This window comes from Calliphora vicina, chromosome 1 (genome assembly GCF_958450345.1).
Source record: "Calliphora vicina chromosome 1, idCalVici1.1, whole genome shotgun sequence".
Classification (NCBI taxonomy): Eukaryota; Metazoa; Arthropoda; class Insecta; order Diptera; family Calliphoridae; genus Calliphora; species Calliphora vicina.
In genome coordinates, this window is record NC_088780.1 from 1,609,473 (window position 1) to 1,637,036 (window position 27,564).

At 30.1% G+C, this 27,564-nt stretch overlaps 1 protein-coding gene across 3 annotated transcripts in view; it reads left to right on the plus strand.

Moving 5' to 3' along the window:
* LOC135949159 (uncharacterized) overlaps positions 1-27,302 on the plus strand; it is a 70,520-nt gene extending 43,218 nt beyond the window's left edge. For 2 of the 3 annotated variants that reach the window (XM_065498625.1, XM_065498623.1), the window contains exons 2-11: positions 7,940-8,524; positions 19,378-19,494; positions 19,564-19,996; positions 20,055-20,171; positions 20,245-20,376; positions 20,844-21,103; positions 21,185-21,329; positions 21,422-21,571; positions 21,661-21,838; positions 21,907-27,302. In XM_065498625.1, coding sequence (XP_065354697.1) covers positions 7,953-8,524; positions 19,378-19,494; positions 19,564-19,996; positions 20,055-20,171; positions 20,245-20,376; positions 20,844-21,103; positions 21,185-21,329; positions 21,422-21,571; positions 21,661-21,838; positions 21,907-24,821 — 5,019 coding nt within the window. In that variant the 5' untranslated portion in view covers positions 7,940-7,952 and the 3' untranslated portion in view covers positions 24,822-27,302. The remainder of the gene's footprint in view (positions 1-7,939; positions 8,525-19,377; positions 19,495-19,563; positions 19,997-20,054; positions 20,172-20,244; positions 20,377-20,843; positions 21,104-21,184; positions 21,330-21,421; positions 21,572-21,660; positions 21,839-21,906) is intronic. The other variant, XM_065498626.1, reaches the window with a different exon arrangement.
* Positions 27,303-27,564: the final 262 nt, after the last annotated feature.

Consider the following 27,564-nt stretch of genomic DNA (forward strand, 5'->3'; position numbering starts at 1 on the left):
AAGGCCGAAGCCATAACTTCACCTAGCTCCCATACAAATGTCCTCCCGAAATTGAACCTTATCGGCCATACATGTTTAATTTATATAGGTATCTACGCATATTTCGCTCCAAATAAGTTTTATATACAGAATTCGTGTCACCTAATTTAATGATGATCGCTCCATAGCTAACATATATGGACCGCTTCCGAAAATCATTTTAACGAACATAAATATCTTAAAAATGTTGGTATACACATAAAATTCAACAGAAATAACTATCATATAGACATAAATAACACGACCTACATAATTACAAAAATAAATTATTGAAATTTTTAATGTAAAATGTTTTTGTTAATTTCATCTTGTTTTAAAATTTGAATTAAATTTTTCGAGTTTGAATTTTTTCGTTCCCATAAAAATTAAAATAAATTTGAGAAATCCCAATACTCGCCCAACGAATTTCCTCTACTATTCTGAACACTGTGACTGGCCATTGTCTGTCTATTTATACGATGGCATGTACGTGCGTGACATTTGGAAAATCACGTCTAACAGCACCAAATAAAGCTTACACATACTTACTTATTAATATAGATACATATACATACATATGTATGTACACTTGGTATTAGTGCATATAATGTTTGTGTTGGGTTTATTACAAAGAAAATGAAGACATTCATTCCACTACCAAAACAATTAAAGGGGATCAATTATCAGCAAATAATGGAGGTAAAATGTACTGTAAGTGACAAATAGTATTTAGTTTAAACTTTCTATAATAAATTATTTTTAGTTTGATTGGCAACATAAATGAGCCAAAATTGTTAGAGATTATGTAAAGAAAAAAGTTTCTCTATCAATTATTCAGTTTGTCAATTAAATTATATATATACAGTAAGCCCTCGATTATTGACACAAAACCATTTTACCAAATGCTACATTCCCACGACTGCCGGTTCTACGCACCGAAATGTTAAAGTGTCGTAAACTCTATTATGTAATTGTCAAATATTTGTGATTCAGTTAACGTAACTTTTACTTATACCCTTCAAAGAAAATATTAATTTCAGACCTTATAAAGTACATATGTATATGTATGTATGTATTCGGGATAAATATATTAACTCACGACAGAAGCACATCTTTACTTCTGTCGTGAGTTGATTGAAATACGCTTTCCGAATCCCACAATAACCTACAGTATATTATATGTGGAGCCGCAGAACAAAAGATACTTTTTCGAACATTTCAAATTTTTGGGAAAATGAGTTTTATTTATTTCGCCCCCTTAAAAAACTGCATGAACCTGGAAATGGTAACAAGTTTCTTATTTATCAATAGATACATCTAACTGCCATAAGTCACCACATTAAATGTTAAGGATGTTTGATATAAAACCATTTTAATATCGGAAAAAGAACCTTTTGTTAAAAAATAAAGAAAAAAAGTACGTTTTGTTAAAAACAAAATTAAAAAATTAATGTTTTTTTGTTATTTTTATTATATTTGCGTTGAAATCATCTAGAAACAATCAAGTTAGCAAACTTTTTTAATTGTTTTACTAAGTAATTGGGTTCTAAAAAAATTGGCTCTCAACAAAGCGTGCAGCTGAAGCTGTTTTTAACTCATTTAACAACAGCATCAGCTGTTCTTCACCAAGTAAAAAAGTTCGACAAAAAGTCAAAAATGTTTATGTTGCAAGATATTGGCAGAGATTTTGCAATTATTGAACAGTTATCAATAAAGTTAGAACCAAAATATCCTAATTATGATATTAATCTTATTTTTTCCACTTTTCCACCACAATTTGCTTTTTTTCTTTAGATTTCGCTGTTACTTTTATTGTTTACCATTTTTGTTTTTTTTTTTAATTTTGTATGTCAGCTGTTCAGCGTTGCCACTTGTCTATATTTTTTTGTATATTGTATGAAAACATTTTCTACATTTGAGGTGGCACCCAGTTAAAGTCGGTTCAATTTAAAACACACTTTAATTTTGACTATAGTTGCAAAATAATTAAAAGCAGGTATTTATTTTAAAGTTGTTTCTAAAAAGAACCGACTTTAGTGTTTGACTATGATTATGGGCCAATATATTTAATTTCAATGTGTAATTTGTTTATATAATAGATCAGGATTAAAAACATTTATTCAAAATATTATCGTTTAAAAAAAACGCATAAAAAACGTACTTTTTAATTTTGTTTTTAATAAAACGTACTTTTTTGTTCTGCGGCTCCTCATATTCAGCTGTCTATAGCATTATTGTTTACACAAAGCGAGGGCGCACCGTATCAATATTTATAGATAAACAGAAGTCTATATAACAATAATAAAAGAAACATATTTTTTTTATTAATTTAACGAATTACAAAATTAAATTCATTTACAAAGTATTAATAGTTTCAAATCTCTAACAATACCTATTGTTTAATTAAAGTGAGTTCTCTTTTAAAGTTTCCAAGAATTTGGAGCAAATTCTGCTAATGTAACTGTTTTGCAAACATTTTATTTATTTATTTTCTTGTATCTGATAGTAGTGATTTCACATTTGGTGGTAATCGGATTATGCTTGCGAAACGTTCCGGTAATTTTGAGAAACGGGAATGTAATAAAACCCCATTGAGTCCATAGAGTTCCGAAATACTTCTAGCTTTTCTCGATCACTTCGTTTAGTACTTTTTTTTTAAATTCATCTCCTTCACGCCTTAAGTTGATTGTGAATCAGTAGAATATTGTTTTCATATTTTAGTGAAAAAACATACTGAAGTAGCGTTCCAAAAATACATATGTAAGTAAATAAAAATCAATTCAAAATTAATGAGATGTTAATTTTTATTATTTTTTGTTTATTCTAATTATTTGATTTTTCAAACAAATGCTTTCTGTACTTACCGATTTGTACAAATCGTTCTATGCTTCAAATGTAAAAAGTAATTTCGTACTCTATGGACTCCAACAAAACAGAATTGCTACGTCATCTAGAACTATTGTTTTAGTATTGCTTAGAAGTATCGGACTGACCGCAAAATCTCTACCGAAGGGGATTTTTCGAATCATTTTTATTCTGATTCAGAAACACCGGAAAACAATTTTCAAATTGTTCAAAAATTATTTGAAAATTGTTTGTATATTTTTGTACAGGTGTTTTATATTGAGCAATTACATATGGGCAATTCCATGTCATCGTAGGTGACATTTGTACATCTATAAAGTGGAATAGATTTTGCAAAAATAAGAGTATCTGAAAAATAATTTGGTCTTTATGTCCCATTCAGAGGGTACTATATTCTAAAAAAAAATAAGTTCTTTCGAAACATCGTTACTGGAATTCAAGTTGAAAGCAAGTGTAATTCAAGCCTTGAATTATAGCGAAGCAATTGAATTACAGTTGTTGATTCTACTTTATTTCAATAGCATTCTCCAATAAAAAGGAAAAATAAATTCAAGCCTTATGTTTTTTGTTTGAAAAATAATTAATTTTTTCAAATACTTTTCAAGTGCTTGTATTATTGAAGCTTTGGTGCTTATTGGGAAAATATTGAGCGAAATAAGGGTATATCGTACGTGACATAAAGCGGAAGTAATTTTGCGAATCGTGAGAGGCGTTGTTTTCTTTTAATTCCTTTCACTAAACCAAATATCTTTCTTTACAATCCGTCATATTTAAATAAAAACAATAAGCTAATTCACAAGGTGTCCTAATTTCAGAAGTACTAAAATAATAACAAGAAAAAATACGACTGTTGTGAACAACCCCTCATAACTAAGTGTGCTATTTCAAATCTAAATCAGCTGATATAAAAGACAGATACAAAATAAAACAATAACAAAAATTTTCTTTAACAATGCCAAGTGAGAAATCTAAAATAATATCCGGTTTGTGCGAAAAATACATTTTCGAGGTGGTAATAGCTGACTCAAGTAAATAAAGATTATCTTAAATTATCTTAAATAAAACAATATAGATTCTGTAAATATATGTATACAAAAAGTAAAAAACTAAATAATAATAGTTTCAATAAACAATTTGATAATAGCAAAAAAACAATCAGAGTCAAATTCATTTCATATTACATGCTAATTGGTAGCTTAGTTTTCGCCGCAATCTTAGCCTAAAACATACCAATTAAATTAAAAATTAAGTGCCTTTCAAATGTTGTAATATTTTAGTGTTTTCTCCTATTCAAATCACTTTGAAAAAAAATTTCAATGGTTTTTGTTTTTTCAGTTGTGATTGTAATTCTCGTGGAATTGTTCCATATGCATTTTTGAAACTCGTACTTGAATTTTAATGGTTTTGGTTTTTAATACAAATTATTAATAGTAAAAAAACATATTGTACATAGTATATTAAATTATGGATTTCAAATATGTATTTTAAATTGTAGTTATGTATGTAAAAGTATAGAATGAATAAATTCATTCCCCTAAGCTAAACATAAAGATGAAGAAACTTAAAGTCGGCAATATGAAATTTTTCATTTATAGGAACCAGTCAGTAGCTATACTTTCCATCCATTAGGTCAAGGACGAATAAAAGAGAATACATATGTACATACATATGTATTTATGTAAATAGAAATAATGAGTGTAAATTGTTGTTCTGCATACAAATATGTGAATAAAGATTTTAAACAAATATTTTAATGTTAGACTCTAAATTTATTTTGTATTAATTTTTTCGTTCTAGAATTCACTGCACTGTTTCTTTTTATTAATAGCATTGAACAATTCAAAACAGGTTTTCTTAATAAAAAATAAAATAATAAGATATTGACACATTTTTAATGCTTAAGAGAGAATGAGAAATAAATTGACGGACTGATTGATTCAATAAACGAAATCGCATGACAGTCTCTCTAATTATGAATGTTGTTTTTGTTGAGTTTCTTTAATGTTATTTAAACAATTCGTATCCAAAGAAATGTAAACAACTGCTGAAACCACTAACCAACCAACAACTACTAGCAGTTCCTCTACAAACTAACGTTATTTCGTAACCATAATAATAACATTTATTGCAAGGAATTCCTTATACGCAACATATGAATTGTCGTGTGTGTTTCCATTCAGTTTGTCATACACAGTGCTTCCCAATCTTGTTTGTTGCGTGTTTAACTATGCAAAATATTACTCTGAAGAATGGTTTTTAACCTTTTTATTAATCGTTAAAATTGTATCTATCTCATAAAACCATTGCTAATAGGGTATTTTGTATACCCTTCAAAGGGTATTCTGGATCCTTATAGATAGCGGAGTCGATTAAGCCATGTCCGTCTGTCTGTTGAAATCAATTTTCTGAAGACCCCAGATATCATCAGGATCCAAATCTTCAAAATCAGTCCAATCGGAGATATGAGGAAAAAACCAGGACAACCTCGAATTTTGACCTTTATCTGGATTAATAAGTCATTAATATTGACAATATGGATATCTAATGATAGACATTTCAAAGACCTATGTAACGACGTATATAAGACAATGAGTCAAAATCGGAAAAAATATTTTTTAACCCGAATTTTAAAATTAAAAAAATAAAATTAAAATAACAAATCCAAAAAAAAATTTCCAAAAAATTAAAAAACAACTATGGAAAAAAAATCAATTTTGTTTGCCTAAAAATATTTAAAATTTATATTTTGAAGTATAATTTGGTGAAGGGTATATAAGATTCTGCACAGCCGAATATAGCTCTCTTACTTGTTAATATACAAATTTATTTCTAAATAACGAATTTATATTGAAATGCTATTCAAAAGTAATGATTCTACAGTATTTCTGATTTCGGAATCATCGGGTAATGATTTGCATTTCTTAGAAAAATAATATTAATCTGATGTTGATATTATTTCATAGGCAATGATAATGCCGGGGACCTCGGTAACACTAGAGATGCCACCAGAGATGCGTTAAGTTGTGTTGCAACGTATATGGTCGTAGTGCTATTTTGTAAACATAAGCTAGTTTTGTTCATAGTTCCGAAAAAGTCCTTCCATCCTTCCATATCTCTGTTAGAAGAATAGTCTCCAACTTTAGAGCCTCATTTCTTGTTTCTCCTGGTTGATTTGCTCATAAATTTCCTCACAACATTTTCCATATTTTGGTTGAAGACGAACAAAAAAAAATTAAAATGTTTCAAAAGTTAAAAGTTTCAAAGTTCAAATTCATATTATTCTATTATTATTTGCTGAACACCAGAATACTTTCCACCTCCAATAATTTGTATGAATTTGTATGTATGTACGTACATACTTATATTAATAAATGGGTCATTTATCTAATGACCCATATTCATTTGCATATGTACACATGTACATCGAAACAATTGAAACAAAATGTATCCACTTTTTATAATTTATTACAAAAACTCTTGCAATAAAAATGAAATTAAACATATTTTTCCTACATATTATATGAATTAAAGAAATACATATGTACATATGTATGTATGTATGTACGTACATACTTATATTAACTAAATAACATTAAACCATATATGTTTCAATTGTTCCAATATAAACTATAGTGGCACATATTTTCCCTTGCATCCGTTGTTTGTACATTTCCAATTTATAAGTGTGTCAAATGTGTTATCTTTTATTTTCTGATTTCATGTAAACCGGCTGTATGTTATTCCGTTAAAGGAACAATATTTGCAATACACTTCCCTTGTTAGTTTTCTGAGTGTGAAGTATTATAGAATGCAAAAGCTAAAAAAAGAAATAACGATTTTCAAATCTTTCTCCAATATATTCATTCAGTGTCAATGTTGCCAGTTCAAGAGTTTGGCCGGGAAACAAAAAATGTATTTAAAGTTTATTGTTTATACTTAAGCTATTTAAAATTAGTTTGCAGTAAAGTAATGTTGGTTCATATTTATCCTATCCACTTTTCTTATGGACAGAAATTTTGGCAAAAATATTTTTTTTATTTTTCTCATAAAAAGCATAAAATTACGAAACTTTTTTTTTTAATTATTGTACTAAAATTTGTATGGACTTTTGTTGTTTATAATCAGTAGAAATATTATTTTTTCGGATTTAGATTGGGTACTTTTTGAGATAACTTCAGATGTCATTTATGGAATTGTGGAGATAAATATTGTTATTTGGTAAAGAAACTACATACACAACTGGCAACATTGTTACGTGATGTATAAAACGTGTTTTTTTTTGTGGTAAATTTTCTTGTAGTTGTTAAATAACGCATTTTCATTTTTGCAGACTCGCTTGTCTGTCAGCCTACCAATTTTGTCGAAACGAGAATTATGGTCAAGTTTACTTGTAAGAATAAAATGCTGCTTGCCACTTTAAGCAACTGGAACACAACAAGTGTTCTACATAGTAGATTATTTTTATTTTCCACACACAAATTTATTGATGTTGGCAAAAGCGTTTAACTAAACCCAGCACACATTTTAAAAATCTTGCTTTTTTTGAACAATCTTACAATACGAAAATTGTAACACAATAATGGGTGCTTCGCTTTGATTCAATAGTAATGGCTGGCTTCTTTCTATAAAATTATTAAGTCGATTAAAGTGAAATGAATTTCGATCCATTCAAAGGTCTATTGTAAAGTATTATTAGACTACAATATTGAGTATTATTACTTGTTAAAAACCCATGTATGTACATGATATGTACTACATATATACAATCGGACATTGAAAACAGAAACAGAAAAAATTACATTGGATTTCATAACTCAAATGTACATTTTGTGTCGTTTTCAAACCCGATTCCGACAATGATTGGATTCTATGACAACACCGAATATATAAATATTTACATACTATTATTATTAAATACATACAATTACAAACAAAAATGTGAAGAAAATTTACATACATATATACATATGTAAAATAAAAAATAAATATTTGAAATACATACTAAAATTTATGGAGATTCTTATTTTTAATTTCCTCTTTGTTAATTCTTTCGTAGCGAATGATATTTAATGATGCTTTTGCCTTCGGGGCGTTCAAATAGCGATGTACATCCAGTAAATAATACAAAAAATTGTCAATTTTCGACCAGAACATCATCACCACAGTTGACCATAAATTCTGGTAATAAAACGGAAAATGGCGGCTATGCATTATCGGCATCCACACCATCATCAACATCAACAGCAGCTACATTGGCTTCAGCAGCATCCGAACCATATACAAATTCAGCTTCTGCTCCTAATTCAACATTATCAACCCCACCTTCGAACCATCAATCACACACAATTCAAATGCCCAACAACGGAACAGTTACCGCATCAGGAAACGTGCTACTGTCGAATTCCCCCGGAAGTCAGAGTGAAACCGGAACTACAACAGCAGGACGTTATACAAATGGCCAAAAAGTTACATTTATGGCTAATGGTAATATTAGCTCAAGTACAGGTGCCTTGACTACGATGACTTCATCGTCTCCCGGAAATTGGGAAGATATTGATCAACATTTGGATGCGATACAAACTAAATTGAAAGAAGGTTGGACTGCACATTTGGGCAAAGAAGGACGTCTCTATTACTGCAAGTAAGTATTATAATTATTTTTAATATACATATATACTAATTTTCATTTAAACAAATTAAATTTAAGAACAAATTCCACAAGTAATATTTTACACAAAAAGAATAATTTGTACTTAAATCTGAACCTTTGTTTATAACACAGGTCTCTACAATGATTTTGGGGCCGCCAAATTCTAACTGTATACTTATTTAACGCTGCGTCTAGTTTTCAAGAAATTGTATGATTACACAGAAAAAACTACATAGTATTTCCTAAACAGTTTCATTTCAAATATTTAACATGTTTCTATTATTATTTTATAATTGAATCAAGTATTTAAAAACTAAATTTTCTAATACATACATATGTATTTTCTACTGAATTTTGAGTTTTGAATTTGATGATTTTCATAATTGAATATACAAGTTTTGTAGCAACATTAGGGAGAGTTTTCAATATTTACCCTTACAACGTCAAACTATGATTTTAATTCCTCACTTTTTTATTTTGTAATCGCGATATTTAATAGATTTAAATTAACACGTTTATTTCGAAACGGGCACAAATTTATTTAACGAAATATTTTTATAATGTTTTTTTTTTTTCAACAAAACTAGAAATAGTTTTTCTTTTTCGTAGACATTTCATTTTGATTTTATAATATTATCTTTTGTTTGACGTTACAAGAATTGTACAATTGAGAATGTATTTTCTAATGAGTCTACCTTATACAATGCACTCGCGATATTATGAACTAATTAAAACCAGGCCAGTTCACTTTTGCAAGATTGTTCATATTTGCGAATGGCATCTAATTCCCATCTACAGCTAGGGAAGTCCAAAAATGATTAAGCAGTTGAATTAGAATTTAGCAACTACACTGTTGATTTAGATTTCAACTCTGCACTATGTGCCCATTCCCATTTTTTGCGCAAAAATTTAAATGTTCAACATTCGCTTTTTGAAAAAAAAAATGTAACGGTTAATACCTAACACTTCGACGATATAAAAGCCAAAAATTAATTAAGTTTTTACGAAAATGGATTACAATACCGGAAATGGTACTTAAAAAAACATCAAATATTTTACTAACAGTTTATATTATTTGTAAAATTTCGTGTTTTTATTAGTAATGTTTTTTGTGAAGTTACGAAAAAGTTTTTGTCTTCTGTAGTATAGAACTTACGTTGCCTGCATTTGCCCAAGGAATGATACATATCTGGTTATTTGTGGGAAGGTCAGGCTTCATGCCATACTAAAATTTTTAGCAACTAATTGCACCGAAGCAAATAATTTTCTTTTTTCTAGAAACACACTAAAATTTGTTGTAACTACTTTTACCGAAGTATGAGTGCTTAATATTGTAATTTTTATAACGATAGCGAATGTCAAAGACATACACAATTGCTTACCCAAAATTTACTTATAGCGGAGCCCCAAGAAACGCCAAACAAACGAAGAAATGTTATTTGTAGATAGTTCTATTAGAATATAAATTTAATTTTTTTTTTAAATTGTTGGTGAGTTGGAGGGGGGTAATAAAAAAAGTGAGGGGGAAGGTTAATGGCAACTTTTTTAAAATATTTGTGGAAAGTGCTATGAGAATATAGAATGAAATCTTTTTTGAAAACGTTTGGTGAGTTGCACAGTGGTTTAGAAACTTTTTTTTTTTGGAAATAATTCGGTATCTTTGGAACTATTGGAGATATTGTTACGAAATTTCACATGGTATGAGCTGAGGTGTTTTCGGGTTGATTTACGTTTGTTCAGCTTCCTTGGGACAATGGGGGCCAGTGCGTAGCCCCTCAAAGTTGGTCACCTCGGGTCTCAAATTTATTAAAAAAATCTCCAAAAATTATGACCCGAATGAGCTGAAATTATGAATGTAAGTGGTCCTTGAGAAGATCTACAAAAACTACGCTGTTTATTGATTTATTTTTTTTAATTTTGCTCGATCTTTTTATGGTTTTTTAGATATGGCGGGCCTACGGAGGGTCGAAATTTATTTTTAAAATATCAGCTATATTGTCGATAAAATTTTAAATAAAAACAACTTGATAACAGTTACCTCTTCCCTATAAAAAGTTAAACGCATCCAAAGTTGGAATTTGTAAAAAGGGCCGTATTTTTTACGGCCCTTTTTTATTAAAAGTCTAAAAAGGCAAAGCACCGATCCACGAAAAAGCTTCATATTTGTATAACCCCATATGTTTCTTAAATACCTACTAAGTATTTTTACTATCATACAGTAAATAACTTCACAGTAGGCACTTTTCTAAAAAAACTCAGTTTTTGGTACACATTTTCCCCGTTTTAGGAATTTCAGTATTTGAAAATAAACAAGTAAGAAAGTATGGTCGGTCAAGCCCGACCATATAATACCCTACACCAAGTAAATGAGTCAAAATATTTTTCTTTAATCAATAATTTATATTCATGAGTGATTTTCGGAAGTGGGCCTTATATGGGAGCTATGACCAATTATGGACCGATCGCCTTGAAATTAGGTCGTGTGATTTATGTCTATATTAAATTTAACTATGTTGAATTTTGTGTGTATACCAACATTTTTAAGCGATTTATGCACGTTAAAGTGATTTTCGGAAGCGGGTCTATATGGGAGCTATGACTAATTATGGACCGATCGTAACAAAATTTGGTGACATGAATTTTGTATATATAAAACTTATTTGGAGCGAAATTTGTGTAGATACATAGATAAATTAGACATTTATGACCGATAAAGTCCAATTTCGAGGGGACTTTGTATGGGGGCTAGGTGAAATAATGGACCGATTTCAGCCAGTTTCAATAGGCTTGGTCCTTGGGCCGAAAAAGTAATATGTACCAAATTTGATCGAAATATCTTCAAAATTGCGACCTGTACTCTGCGCACAAGGTTTACATGGACGGACGGACGGACGGACATCGTTTAATCGACTCAGAAAGTGATTCTAAGTCGATCGGTATACTTTAAGGTGGGTGTTAGACTAATATTTTTGGGCGTTACAAACATCTGCACAAACGCATAATACCCTCCCCACTATGGTGGTGTAGGGTATAAAAATTTCAAAAATTATAATGCCATTGATTTAAGGACATTTGAGTCTATATTGGTTCCAAATTTTGTTATGTTATCTTTAATTGTTAAAATTTTACATTAATTCTAATTTAAAATTTATATTTTTATTCGTGGAAAATCACCATATGAATTTTTTTTTTGTTATTAATTTAAATGAAGTCCTAAAATTTTATAAAATTATTTAATTTTAATAAAATATCAATCCACAAGTCATAATGTTGTCAACAATATCAAATACTTATATAAAAAGCCTTTATTTACTCCTCAGAAGTTCCACAAACGTTTTTCAGCTCCCAAAAAATGTTACTTAGTGTAAGGTATTATATGGTCGGGTTTGACCAGCGATACTTTCTTACTTATTTGTTTAGGAAATTTGAAGATATTTATGGGAAAAAGCATGGTGATAATAATAAAAAAAACATATGGAAAAATCGTACGTTGGCGACCCATACGTTCGCGACCAGGTAATTAAGTCAATTAAACAAAAACCAATAGAGACCTAGATTAATACACTTTTAGAATAAATTAATCGCTTTTTAATATTCCGTTCCATTTCGCAAATTTTTACATTTCACTACTGTCTGCCAAAGCTGACTTCAATTTTGCGTACGTTCGTTACCACATGTTTATAACCATCATTATGAAAACTTAAACTCGATGAAATCTATCTTTTGCACTAAACATAGAGCTACCAAAATGCTATCAAATCGCCAAAAAAACGCATCCGTGATCCGTGACCACAGGAAATGCCCATATTTTAATTATTTCTTAATTATATTACATATTATTATTTAAATTGTGTGTAGTCATGTTAAAATATGTGATAAATAATCTCAGATTTTTTGGTAGAAATGAACAAATAAAAAGTTATAGTCGGCTCCTTAAAGTGATTTGCGGAAGTGGGCCTTGTATGGCAGCTATAGTAAGTTATGAATCGATCTGCACAAAACTTTTAGGTGTGATTTATTTGTAAATAAAATAAATTTATCAAAATATCTTTAAAACTACGAAATTGAAAATATATCGAAACGAGCACACGAATTTACTTATGACAGCCAATGAAAATTAATGAAATAAAATGAAAATGGTGTTACCTAATACAAAACAACTAAACGTATCTCGGCACCAATTTTTTTCTTTATTTGTTGACCTGTGTAATAGAACAAATATGAATATGTATGTATGTAGTAGGTACATTTACATGGTACAAAAAATATTGGATGTTCCAACTGTAATTGAAGAATACATTTCTTATGATATTTTTCATATTTGATCCAATAGAACTGCCGTCGATCACATTTATAACGAAATTTTTACCCAATACTATATATTTTTCTCGTTACACAATACCAAAACGTAACTACTCAATTCATTCAGAAAACTTGAATATTTTCAGTGAAAAAATTCAACTGTGTTTCTGAAATAGAAATTTTTAAAAGTGACAGCAGTGACAAGCATGTTTTGATTATAGTATTTAGTAGTCAAAAGTAATGATACTATACAACGACTTTTTAAACATGAAATTATGTACTAATTTTCCATTATTTTATCTACTGGAATATGTTAAAGGTAAATCTTTGATACATTTAAAAATTGTTTATGAATATGGGCGTTAATCATTACACTATTTTTTATTGATAGTAGATTGTTCCTAAGAATTTTTTAAAAGTATTTTTGTCAAGAGAATGTTTCATTCATTTCACAATGGACACAGATAACTCACATCAATAACAGAATTATTTAATTTCAATATACATACTACATAAATATTCCTGAAATGTTCAATTGGTACATTTAAATTTCGATTCGAATAAATGTAATCTGTTTTTTAAAAATTAAGTTATAAAGTATTCGCTACAAAATATATGTATGTACATACTTAATCACTTCATAATCAATTATTATTTTTTTTTTTAGCATTTGGTTATTAATTTTCATTCTTTCATTAATAGAAAGTAGTTACTTATCAATCAACCTACGAACTTAAGAGTAAATGTCGCATGTTTGAACTTAAACAAATATGACATTGAGTTTGACATATTCTACATTACGTTAATAGGTGTGTTCGCGTACTTTCCAGTAACTATATTTTAGAGAGTAAAAATAAATTACTCTCAATCTGAAAAATTGCAAAAAAAGTACGCGAACAACAATTTGTAAAAATAAGTTGTATTTTATTATAAATCAATTCAAAACGTTTTTTTTGTTTTATTTCTTTGCAAACTTGTAAATTGTATAAATTTTCAACTTTTTAGTTTTGTTTATATTTGTTTTAAACATATTTTTATGTTGATATTTTTACTGGACAAAAAATGTCCAGTAAAAAATATCATGTTCTCTATCTACGAACTGTAACTCTCGTTACAAGTTTTTAAAAGTAAACGAACGGAATCCCGTAACTTCCAGTGATAATTTTTACAAATTACGCGAACACAACTAATATATGCATGTACATACATTAGGGTCTCCCGTTTTGTTGATCCAAAAAAGACAAAACTAAAATTAATATTTAATAAATTTAAGGATACCATTTCTCTGGCTTTAACATACTGATAATTTTGAAATTGTAATTTTCCAACGCTAATACATGTAATTTTTTTTAAATTACATGTACATTATCTGTATGAGTAAATGATAATAGCGCAAAATAAATCGGTATGCTACATAGTTTAAATTTGGCTAGCTCAGACATTTCTTTGGTTCATTTGAAACAAATGTGAGAAAATTTATAAAAAACTGAATAATGAATCAGAGAACGGATTGAATGCTCTATTTTGTGCTTTTGAATGCATTCACAAAAAATTAGGCTTTTGTTGACAATATACATTAATTCTGTAAAGCAATGCATGACATTATTCATAAAATGGATTGCAACGAAAAATGATGCATGTATTGCTTGTCTTCTATAAAAGTAAACTAACACTCCCAAAAGCAACGAATACTTAACGATTGGAGTGAATGGTTTTAATACTGATAGAATGAATTTACGTACATGTTAAATGTTTTTCTGAACACAAGTTTAACTTAACATATTGGTGTAATACCACTGTGCAGTATTGAAAAAAAAATAGAAGGCAATAAATCTGTAACTTCTAGACGCTTAGTCCGATTTCAATAAAATTTGATGTGCGCGAAGAGGAAATATTGTCGAGTTTAAGTTTTGAGTTTCGAACTCATGGGCCCATCAGATGCGCGGCTAGGGGACCCCAAAGTAGGACACCTCGGGTATGTTACAATTTTAAAACGATCCTATTTCTTCGTTTAGGTTCCGATTTCCAAAAAATTTCATATAAAGAATCTCCTTGTCGAGTACTATAAAAAACCAATTATCTCTTAAAGCTTAGGAGATATTTGCATTTTAATATTAAATTTTCAAAATTTTTACCCACCCTACTCCAGTTTTTTGATAATATCGGGTCTAAATATTTCCCGATTTTCTCTATTAACGACTTCAATGTTATATGCATTTTAATTAAAAAAAATTTAAAATACTAATTCCGTAAGATTCTGTATGTTCACAAACTACATATGTATACACACAAATGTCAACGAATACTTAACGAATGGTGTGAATGTTTTTAGCTTCTTTCATATGGCAATCAGAAAAATGAGTTTACGCATAGCTCGGCATATTTTTGTTATTGTCGATTAAAGGCAATGCAATATCAATGAATTTATGAATGGGCAGAAAACGTGAATGTTTTCAATCCGTTCTCAGTAATGAATGAAAAATACTAGAATGAATGAAAAATACTAGAGTTAAACAAGCAGTCGTAAAATGAAGTAAACTCTTATTATAGTTGAGCACATCGACCACCCTTTGTTTGGGTCACCCCTAATGTACATATCTATGTATGCACTAAAGTATAGAGTACAATATAAACTTAATTATGCCAAATTGTTTTAAGTAATTATTCACTTAGTTGCACAGAATATTTGCATGTTTATAGACAAATACATACACATGTACATGTATGTATATGTATGAAAACGGATATGCATATGTATGTATATTTACGTATTGGGTATTCAATTACTCGGGTTACTATTTTAATCGGTTCGATGTTATGACTTAATTTGTTGTTAATTAGATAATTCACTAAATATTTTTTTTTTTTTAAATTCATATTTCCAGCTTTTCCTTCATATTCGGAGTAGGCCTCCAAGTATCTTTTTTACTTGGAAATCATAATAATCCGCATAGAGTGATAATTTTAAAAAAGCATACTCTTAGAAACTTTATATCCATCGATCTTGACTTTTTTTGTTTAACAATTTTAACTTAAAGTTTAAGTATGTGGCGTCGCACCAGTGTTGCCACCAATAAAATTATAAACTACACATGCCTCATTCCTAAATTACACATACGAGAAAAAATTACACATGTAATTTTCGTGATTGCAATAGGAGAAATTGTCTAAAGGTGGTCATATTGTGAATACAAAAGGTTTGGACTATGGGATGTTTGGACCAAATACGATCACTTAGTGTCAATTATGGACAATTTTCACTTGCGCAGATTTTAATTTATCCAGGAATTGGATATATGAAATTATTAAAGCAAAGTCAGCTATCTCTTTTTATACCTTTCGCCATGAATGGCTGAGATATTAGGAAAAAACTGGGAAAACCTCGATTTTTGGCCTATTTTTTATATATATCTGGATAACTGAGTCACTAATATAGACAATATGGATTTTTTTTCATCAAACAAATTTTTTTTGTCGCAAATTCTTTTTTGAAAAAAATGGGAAAAACTTTTTTAAAAAAATTAAAAAACTAATTTAAAAAAAAATATTTTTAAGTATAATTAGGTGATAAGATATAAGATTCGGCACAGCCGAATATAGCTCTATTACTTATTTTTTAGTGAACTTTTCTAATTTAATGAATTCTTGAGATCAGTCAAATATGTCAATCCCAAATACGATTTTAACAAATAGATATTAACCAATGTTCATTCGAAGATTGTTCCATTTTAAATTGTTACATTTCTATTAAAAATTTAACAATATTTAAAAAAATAGCACACTGTTTGCCTTCGAATTTGAATTTTTTCCTAATTTATATTAAGCACCTAATTTTGTAAATCACGTCACCTAAGTGATATTTATATGGATAGCAAAAATAAAATTTAAAAAATTTTAAAAATTTGTTTTTGTTTTATAACAAAATTTTCAAATTATTTTTGAAACTGCTAGTGTATACTGAAACCAATAACAAATCGCACGGTTTTCAGAACATGGTGAAATGCGTTTTTCGTTTTTTAAACCATTAGCGATTTGAAAACGCTGCGTTTTCCAGAACATGGGTGAAAGTTAAATATTTTTTACTATTTGTTATAAATTATAGCGAGAGAGAAAAATAGAAAAAAGTAAATGAACACTTTACCGGTAAAATCTTGTAGGTAAAGAAATGTATAATTTTTGTAACGTTTATATTTTTAAAATATTGCGAACAACATAGCAATAATCTCCAAATTATTTATCGTATTTTTATGCAAACCTTAATGTTAATTTAGTTCAAACTTGATTCATATCTTCATACATATAATTAAATTATACTGAGTAACAAACGAGTAAAATATAATAAATATGAATACATTTAGCGATACTAGATTTGTTATTTATCAACTAAAATAGAGGATATAGCTACTTTCCTTCATATAAACGTACATATTTATTTTCAATCGGTTTTGAAATCTGAACAATACCAAAAATGATTGAAGACATACATTGACAATATACTTATTTTGGATATAATTGGAATTTAAAATTACACATGAATTACACATTCATTCAATTACACATGGGCTACACACTTCCAAGTTGAAATTACACACAATATGTGTAATTACACATGAAGTGGCAACACTGCGTCGCACACCTAGTTCAAAAGTGACACACCTCAAAATTTTAATTTTTCAGAAATCGAAAAAAAATACATATCGCGTTCTTTATAATTTGTAACAATTTGTACAAATTATCACTGGAAGTTACGGGATTCCGTTCGTTTACTTTTGAAAACTTGTAACGAGAGACCAAGAGAGTGTTAAAAGTGATAGAGAACATATTAATCAGGCCTGTCACAGAATTCCATTCCGATCGAAAGTGGAATTAATTCCGTATTTTGCTTCTTCAGAAAAAGTAAAACGAAAATTTCTTTCGGAATGAAACCACTTTCAGTTTTCAAAGTGGAATTGATATTTGATTGTAATTATTTGCTTTTCTAAAATTTGTAGTCAATTTCTGTACCAAAACCTTCACATTTGTTTTAATATGAAAAACGCTGTCAAATTAAAAAATAAAGAAATACAGAATTATTAAATATTTTTGGCATTAATAAATTACACGGAATCTGAAGAACCAAAAGAGAAAACGATCGGAATAAAAACTACGGAATTGAAACCATTCCGAACAAAATGTGTGACATGCCTGAATATTTAGATATTTTTTAGCTGGACAGTAAACAATATCAACATAAGAAATATGTTTAAAACATATGGTTGCAAATGTAAACAAAACTAAAATGTTGAAAATTAATAAATTTACCAGTTTTGCAAAGAAAAGCAGTAAAATAACACAAAACTAACGTTTTAATTTGATTTATAACTGAGATTGAGAGTAATTTATTTTTAGTCTCTAAAACACGCGAACACATCTAATGTTAACAACAAAATACGCAGATATTTTTTACATAGTTTAAGCATATAAACCAGAAAAATTTATTTTCGGGTTTTAATATCATGATAGAACTACATACATACATATGTTAGTTATGCACCATTTTTTAGTAACTACTAAAAAAGTATTATCGAGTAATCGATACGAATTTGCCGGTTTATTCGTTATTTGAAAATAAAATGTACATATGAAGTATGTATGTATGTATGTTGTTCATTATTGTGGACGGAGAATACGAGTATATCCATAGGCGGAAAGGGCAAAATTGAATTAATTATCAACATTATCATCCCCAACTTGGTAATTTTCAACACAATCACTGACTATTATTCATCATATTAGATGTTGTTGATGATGGAGGTTTTGTTATACATACATACATGCATATATTTATTTACTAGGTAGGTAGGTATGTATATAAATTAGGGGTATAACTTATAAATGATTTGTCAAAAGGTTTAAAGAATAGGAAATTTAATTAGAACAGAAGATGAGAGAGCAAAACCAAAATCTGCTTTAAAATACCCCAATACATAAGATAATAGTTTCTAATTCAATGCCAAACATACGATGGATGATGAACCAATTTTATTTTAATCAATTAACTCTTGAAACTCTTTGTACTACTTAGACACGATAAGCAGTATATGCATATACATATTTTATTGCCCACAACGTGGTGCCCTGTAAATGTTTTGTCCGAAAGCAGTTATACCCCTTATATACATATGTATTCATGTATAGGAATTTTTACAATCACATCTGTGGACCTAAGTATGTGTTCAAGGGTTTTTGTGTTTTTATCCATAATTTTTTAATTTATCAATTATTCAATCAGAACAAAGAACATGTAGTGAGCTCATAATTGAATGTTTATTTCTCTGTATGATCAAATTAATTCCATGATAATTAACAATTTTATACTGTATTATTGTATTATACAATATTTGAATATGTGTTCGAATATGTACAAGTAATAATTAGCCGACACAATTGATAAATAAGTCATGTTGGGTGAAATTGTTTTGAAAACTGTTATTAAAGCTAAAGTGATCTATCGATAAGTGAGGATCCTTAATTTATATAGACATTTTGTTGGTGTTTTTTAGTCATACCACACAAACGTCAGGATGGTTGCCATCCTGTGAAGACTGGAGCAAACAGGAGGAGTTGCCGTATGGGTGGGAAAGAGCTATAGATTCGAAAGGACGTTCTTATTTTATCAAGTGAGTACAACACAAAAGTATAGTTTTCGTTTATGGGGAGATATGATTAATTTTAATGATTTATTGTAGCCACCTAAATAAAACTTCAACATATGAGGCGCCCGAATGTGTAAAGTGGGATGAAAATCCTCCAGAACCTAGAGTTGTGGTCTTACAGCGTAGTTCTACAATGGGGTTTGGTTTTGTTGCCGGCAGTGAGAGGCCGGTAATCGTTCGATTTGTTACTGAAGATGGACCAAGCATGAATAAACTGCAGCCAGGTGATCAGATTTTAGCTGTAAACGGTGAAGATGTGAAGGATGCTCCGAGAGATCGTGTAATACAGTTGGTAAGAGCCTGTGAGACACAAGTGACTTTGTTGGTATGCCAACCTGCACACAATATAATACCGGGACGTAAATCGACCCTGTTGTCGGCGGGAAAACGCGCTAAACTAAAAACTCGACCTAGTCGAGTACGTTTTGCCGAAAGTGTTTGCGTTAATGGAGCTCCATTGTTTCCGGTATGTTGTAACAGTAACATTTAAATAAAATTAATATACAAATCATGTCCAAATATAGCCTTCAGCCTTTTCTCTGGGAGATATATGTGTACCACCTATGGCGAATGTTTTGAAAGTCTTTTTAGAAAATGGTCAAACGAAATCCTTTAAATATGATGCAACTACAACTGTGCAGGTAATTAACATAAAAATAAAACTATTAAACTATAAAAATAAAAAAATAAAAAATTTACTTATGTGACATTCAGGATGTGGTTACCTCATTATTGGACAAACTATGTTTTATATCTGGTGAAATATTTAGTCTTGTATTGGAACATGTCAAAAGCCTCAGACGCAATAAGCTGACATTACTGGATCCGGAAGAATCATTAGCAAAAGTATGATATCCCTATTATTTATATTTACATACATACATATTTATTTTGAAAAACTCCCACAAGCCTCTAAAGGCCTAATTGGCAATTCTATGATATTGTATTTCCCTGTCGATACCTTCATTCTATAACATGATAAGTCTAAGTCAAAGTTTCTTGAATCTTAATATCTTATGAAATGGACAATTGAGTCTTGTTGGGTTTGTCTGGTATTATTTAGAATTTTGTTAGTTTAAATAGTTTTTTTTTAAATTTGTAGCACAAATAATAATTTTTCTTGCATTCCTTTGTGTGATTAACATATTTAAATCCATCGTTATCTGTGTTATTAGTATATACTTACATATATGAAATATGGAATATGAAAATGCATTATTATTAGCCATGTACGCATAATTTGTAATTCATAAATAAACTTACATTAACTGTGGATATATAGTTTTTATTAATGCTTATATTCATAAAAATAGATTGCTTCTCGTCCTGGGGCTCATAAATTGCGTTGCCTGTTTCGGGTAACTTTCGTGCCTATTTCCGCAGCTGAGTTGGCTCAAAGGGATCTGAATGCTTTGGACTATTTGTATCTACAATGTTGCAATGATGTGACACAAGAACGTTTTGCTCCCGAGCTCCAACCAGATGTTGCTTTGCGTTTAGCTGCTTTACACATGCATCAACATGCCTTGGCCAATAGTGTTCCAGCGTCGAAGTTAACTGTCAAGGTAGTTGAGTAAGTTCAATATTAATAAGCGAATAGTAAGTTTAAGCGAATGTAAGTTAAATAATTGTGTATTTATTATTTTTGTTTCAGACGCGAATTCGGTTTGGAGCGTTTCGTGCCTGCCTCACTTTTCGAGGGTATGAAACGCAAAGAGTTGAGACGATTAATTTCACATTTTTTGAAAATGAATGCCGAGATGACAGGTTCATCAACTAAAGTTTTAACACAATTACAGGTACTTATATACATACATATGTACATATATGAAGAAATCTCACAAAATCACATTATCTATAACTATAATTTAACAAACTAAATAAATTGCAGGCTAAATTACATTATTTGGATATTATTGCTAGTTTACCTAGTTATGGAGCTAAATGCTTTAGTACCAACCAAAGAGAGGGTGTTGAAAGAGTTCTTTTAGTAAGCCCAAGATTTGGCTTAAGTCAAATATCAAGTGCCAGAAATTCAGTGGTACGTATTTGGTATTTTCCGAAAATTTTACATACTTTCATAGATACATAATTTTGAATCGGAATCATTAACTGTTGTTTCTTTGAAAGCCCCAACCAATATCAGCAATAGAAGATTTTAGTCACATCATTGTTCAGAGGGAAGATGACATCACATGTAGTGTTACTATTTTTATGCAGGGTGATCGTTCTGTAAAATTTTTTATGGAGGATCGAGATGCATGTGAGTTCTCACTGTGCTTGGGCGGTTACTACAGGTTATTGACGGGTGAGTGACCGAATTTCAGACTAATTTTGTGAATTTTTTTTAAATCAAATACTATTTCACATTGATAGACAAAATCCTCCCAGTCTCACGAGAACGAGAGCCAATTGATGAGGACAATGCACCATCATATCTTGCTCAACATACAGTGTTACCAGCATTTTGGAGTTATCTATTACCGTTTCACAATAGAGCTCATAGTATAAATTTCCTTATGCCTACGCCATACCATCCCAGCAAATTTAAATCACAGCACAGTGGTGAAACAAGTCATCAACAGGAGCAAGCCGACAGTAATACAAACAAAACTCTAATTATATCAGAATGTTCTCATCTACATTCAAATTTGCCTTTGCTCTCTTCAACAGCCATGGACTTGGATATTCACAGTGTCATGGCAACTGAACTTTTAGAGGAAGCCAAAGATTCAGGAATGAGTGATAGCAGCGGTGGTGGTAGCAATTGTGGAGATCGAGCTAATAACAACTTAAGCAATTCTGCTAAAATGGAAGCCAAAAATGAGGAAGTTTTTAGGCGGGTGCAGGAAATGCAAAAGATGGTTGAAAACTCTGAACAGTATTTGAATGAGCAAGGAGAGCTAGTTCAGGACTTTAGATTGACAAACACTAATTTATCTTATAGTTCAGCTGTGGTGTCATGGCAAAGTCCGACAAGTGCTTTGACTTCTTCGAATGTAAACTCCAGCGGAGTTATTGAATTTGACAGTGATTGCGATAGCCTCAATAGCAGTAAGCTATCTTCTAATGAAGAAACTCCCCAGCAAGGTTCTTTGAAGCATAGTGACTCATTGGTTTTATTGGCAGAAACAATAAATCATGATTTAAGTGGTATTACTCAAAGTTTAAATTCCATTGGGGAGAATGCATTTGAGGTAAGGCGGAAGAAACCCACACTCGTAGATACATCAAGTCCCAGGCCAGAACGAAAAGTCAACGGTTTCAGCCAACTTCTAAGTAACTTACAAGCATTAGGTACTGATTTTTCACAAAGTGAAAGTGATTCAGAATCAATAGCATCGCCCACAAACTCCCCCACTGCTCGAAGGCCTTCATTGCTAAACACAAATGATAAATCTAGTCGAAAACAGAATCTAGCATACCGCTCTAGTTTTGGTCTTCACAGCCCCGACAGTAGTAATTTCGGTATGGAAACAAAGGACTATAATCTCAAAGAATATCTGAAACAGCTGAAGGAAATAAGTAATGTTGATAACTTGAATCAGGATACAGATGTAGCGGCAAAGAAATTATCAGAAATATATGGTTTTGAAATACGTGAAGACACTTTCATTGAAACTGATACCGATTTAATAGATTTACGTGCCATACCGCCCCCACAAACACCAGATGAGTTGGATGCTCTGTCATTACTTAATGCACCGCCCAAAGGATTCGGGGATTTAACAAAGAAAGCTTTTAACGATATGGGTCAAGAGCATGATTTAGACAAGTTTTTGGAAAAAGTGGTTGTAGCGCCGCCTACACAGAAAGCAACCCCCGCAAAAGAATTAACACCCGAGGAGATAATGTCGTTTATAATACCTCCACCTCCTAACTTAGATGAGGTTGACAGTATCACACATAAAGAGGAAGCTGAGTTTGTAGAGAGTTTGTACAGCAATTCGTCTACGACTAACAGAAATGCTAAGCCACCATTGGCACCCAAACCCAATGATGATTCAAAAAAGCTTGAAATTAAAAGCCACATTATTGAGTATGCAACCGTAGAAAGAAAAAGTAAATTTTCTTGCTGTCCCAAGTCGAAAAAGGAAGAAACCACCGACACATGTGAAGAGATATTAGAAACTCTTAAACCGCCTCCTAGATTACAACCCTCAGAACAAACAGTGCCTGTTAGACCACCAAAGAGTGCCGAACTAATACAGCGTTATTCGCCCAAAAAACAAAACTTAAACTCTTCACCCTTTCCGCAAAGGAATGGTTTGCAGTCAGATGTTTTCGAAAGTAATCCGCCAGTGCTGCCACCACGAACATCATTCAGTACTAGTCCACGTGCGGTTTCTCAGGAGGAACGTCAAAATATAACGTATACGGTGAGTCCGTCAGCCCCAAAGAAACCTCCACTACCTCCAATAACTGCGAGACCAATGATAAGAAAAAGTCCTTTACCTATGAACTATCCCGCAGCAATTGAAGTCTCATCAGCACCACCCACGCAGCCACGAGTGTTTCCATCATCCAATAGCTCGGCTGTACGTAGCCCAATATTAACACCACAATCACAACCTTCACCATCAATACCCATGCAAGAACAGATCAATCAGCATTCCGTTTCAAGTAATCGGGAATACCGAGATCAACGATATCCACCACCTCCTTATCCACTATTATGTTCTCCCCAAATGCAAAGAAAAATCCACAACACCAGCCCAATCAGCCAAAGTCATATGAATACAAATTCAGCAAGAGGTTTCACCATCACCGGCAATAAATTGATTATTAAAAATGGCCATATCATAGATCCAGAAGCTCTGTTGGCAAAAACCGATGTGGCTATGGCTGGTTTACTAGTCAAACTAGATCAAGTGGCTGCCCAGTGTACTGCAGCGCAATCAGCTGGCGGTGGATCTAGTATCGATGAAGATAAATTCCAAAAGGCTCGCAACGAATTAACCGAACAAACATTAGTATTAGTAACTGCCTCAAAATATTTAGTTGTTGCCATGTCTGACATGACACTCTCGTCATTGCCAGAGCATCTGACATCATGTCTTACTGCCATAAGGCGCATAACTGAATTGGCACAAGATATGACACGACATACATCGTCTCCCCTTCAAACACGTAATATAGTGCTTAAAGTCCACGATGTCGCCTCATCATTTCGAGAATTGGTTGGTGTTCAAATGGGACCTTTGGGGGCTGGCCAGTTGGCTTTACAAGCCGAATGTTTGGCCAATGTTTTAGCTACACTTTTACGAAGTCTAAGAGTTTTTTCTCCTTGAACTAATAACCAACCAAAAAATACTATTATCCACATCCTACAATAATATATTTTTCATATTTTTTCCATATACATATGTATACATATCATTAATTTGTATATTTATTAAATTATCTAAACATATCGTAAATAATTTATGTATATTTAAAATATCTACATATGTATGTATGTGTGTATACTAGTGTTAGTATAAACATATGTACATTAGTGTGGCCCAATTTGTATGGAGGAAAAATAAGGTGTTGATGTTCCCTACTAAAATGAACGTTTAGTTTTTTTGAGGAGACCATTTCCGGATCAAAAGTTAAAAATTTCCTTTTTTAAGGTTTTTATCATTTCTTTTTTTCATATTTCTCGCAAAGGAAACATATGAAATATTGGTATCAAGTGAATGGTCTAGACCTACATGTTCTATACAATCACACACAATATTGATATCAAAATAAGCGAAATTTCATAAGCTCTCCACTGATATATAACAATTTTAATTATTTGTCATGCTTATAATAAAGATAATATAAAGCTTACTATTTTACGACTTTATAGATATATTAGATAAACATTTTGTGTCTTGAACATGAAGCTAACATCAGATTGGGAAGAAAATTGGTTCCAAAAATTTGAACAAGATTGAATTTTAAGGTTTATAACGATTTCATTTACACTAATTATTTTAAATAATTACATGTAAAAACTTAAAAACACTTAAGATTTATGAAAATGCATTAAAAACGCTTTTTAAAGATCACTCACATGACACCAATATTTCATGTTTCCTTTTTGAGAAATATGAAAAAAGATTTTTGATATTGACGCCAGGATAAACATTTTGAAAAACGTTATCTTCGAATGAAGTTAACTTTTATTTTAGTTGGGAACATCTACAACTTTTTTTGTGGGGGCCACCCTAATACTCATGCATGTATACATGTGTAGATACTAACGTACAATTTATATCTTTAAAATAATACATATAAATTACAATTCTATTATAAATTTTCTTTCGTTCCGTTACAGGTTAAAAAGTAATGTGTCTGATAAAATTTAATTTATAATTCATATGTAGGTACACTCCTGTTCGTTATATCTCCCCCCTTATCTATAAGAATATATGTAAATCTTACTCTAACATTCAACTATGTATTTACCATATAATACCAAAAACAAACAAAAAAAAAAAAAGAAATAATCTCCAATCATAAATACTTACTATAAACATTCATTAATTTATTAGAAAATTCTTACGAGATAACATACATAAATAAATAGTACATACATATATGCAATATATAGTACATACATACAAAAAAAAACATACATATAATATATTATTAGCCATAACATTAGTTTACCTTTTTAGATCTACTGAGATTTAAATACGATATCGAATACAATATTCAATGAAGAAATTAATTGATTGAACCAAATTAAAGTCATGCTATATTTGTTAAGGAATCTCAGAATTTGAACCAGTATATATATATATATATATATTGAATATACATACACACATACTACATACTTATTTTTCATTTACTTATAGAAAATTAAAACGATTTTTAAATTTTACCTCTTTGTTTTTTGTCATTGTTTACGTATACATACATAATATGTATGCATATACATTATGTATATTAAAATTAGCGATATTCACGATCTCGAATATTTGAAACAAACTGCTAAAATATATGTATATTTTTAGTAAATTTTAAAACAGTGGATACTAAATTTACTAAATATTTTATTATTAACTTTTTGTTGATAATTCCCTACTTTCTTGCTCAGATTTGCCATATCTCAATGAACAAAACGATTTTATTATTTACATCACATGTGCATATTTTGTTGCAAATATTTCAAAGTTTTAAAGATTGCATACAAGCAATAAAACGGAAAAAAATATTCGTGTGGTTATATTGTCATTATATTTTTACCTTTCGTATGTTGTTTGAACATTTTTAATTAAAATTATTTTTTTGTTTGAAGTTTTTTTTCAAAAATCTAAACGGTGAGAATATACATATTAGTAAAAAAAACTATGTGAAAACAAAAACGACACTCGTATCATACGTAGTGGTTACAAAATCGTTCTATAAAAATTTAATTTTATTTTGAAAACGGAATTACTTTTCTAATCAATTGTTTACAAACAGAAACAAGGTTTTACAAATTGTTTTTCGGGTACTCCTTTCAGATTGTTTTTTTACTCGTCATCGTGAATAGCCTATTTTGTATTAAAAATAAAATATACAAATATTTAATATGTAGTTAACTAATATGTAATAATTTATTTATTCAACGGTGTTTACATACTCCGATTTGAAAAAAAAAACAAAATATATATACATTTATATTTGACCAAACCAAAATCAAAATTTTAACCTGTGTGTGATAATAAGTCAAGTTTATTAATATTTTGTTAAAATTTATTTACAACATCGCTGCATTATACAATACAAAAATTATTTTATAAAAACTTAAATTGTAATTGATTTTTTTTTAATTATTGCTGGGTAAAATCATGTTTGTATTAACAAATAAGAATAGTACTTCTATAAATTTAATGAAAATTTGTACAAATGTTCTATCTTACTAAACTTAATTAAGGTCAGACATTTATTCAAAAAAGGGTGACCACCATTTTTAGCAAAAATGTTTGAAATATTTAACGAAAAAAAACGTGAACGCAATTTCTCTTTTGATTGAACAAATATTACAACATTTTGACTAAACAATCATTAGTT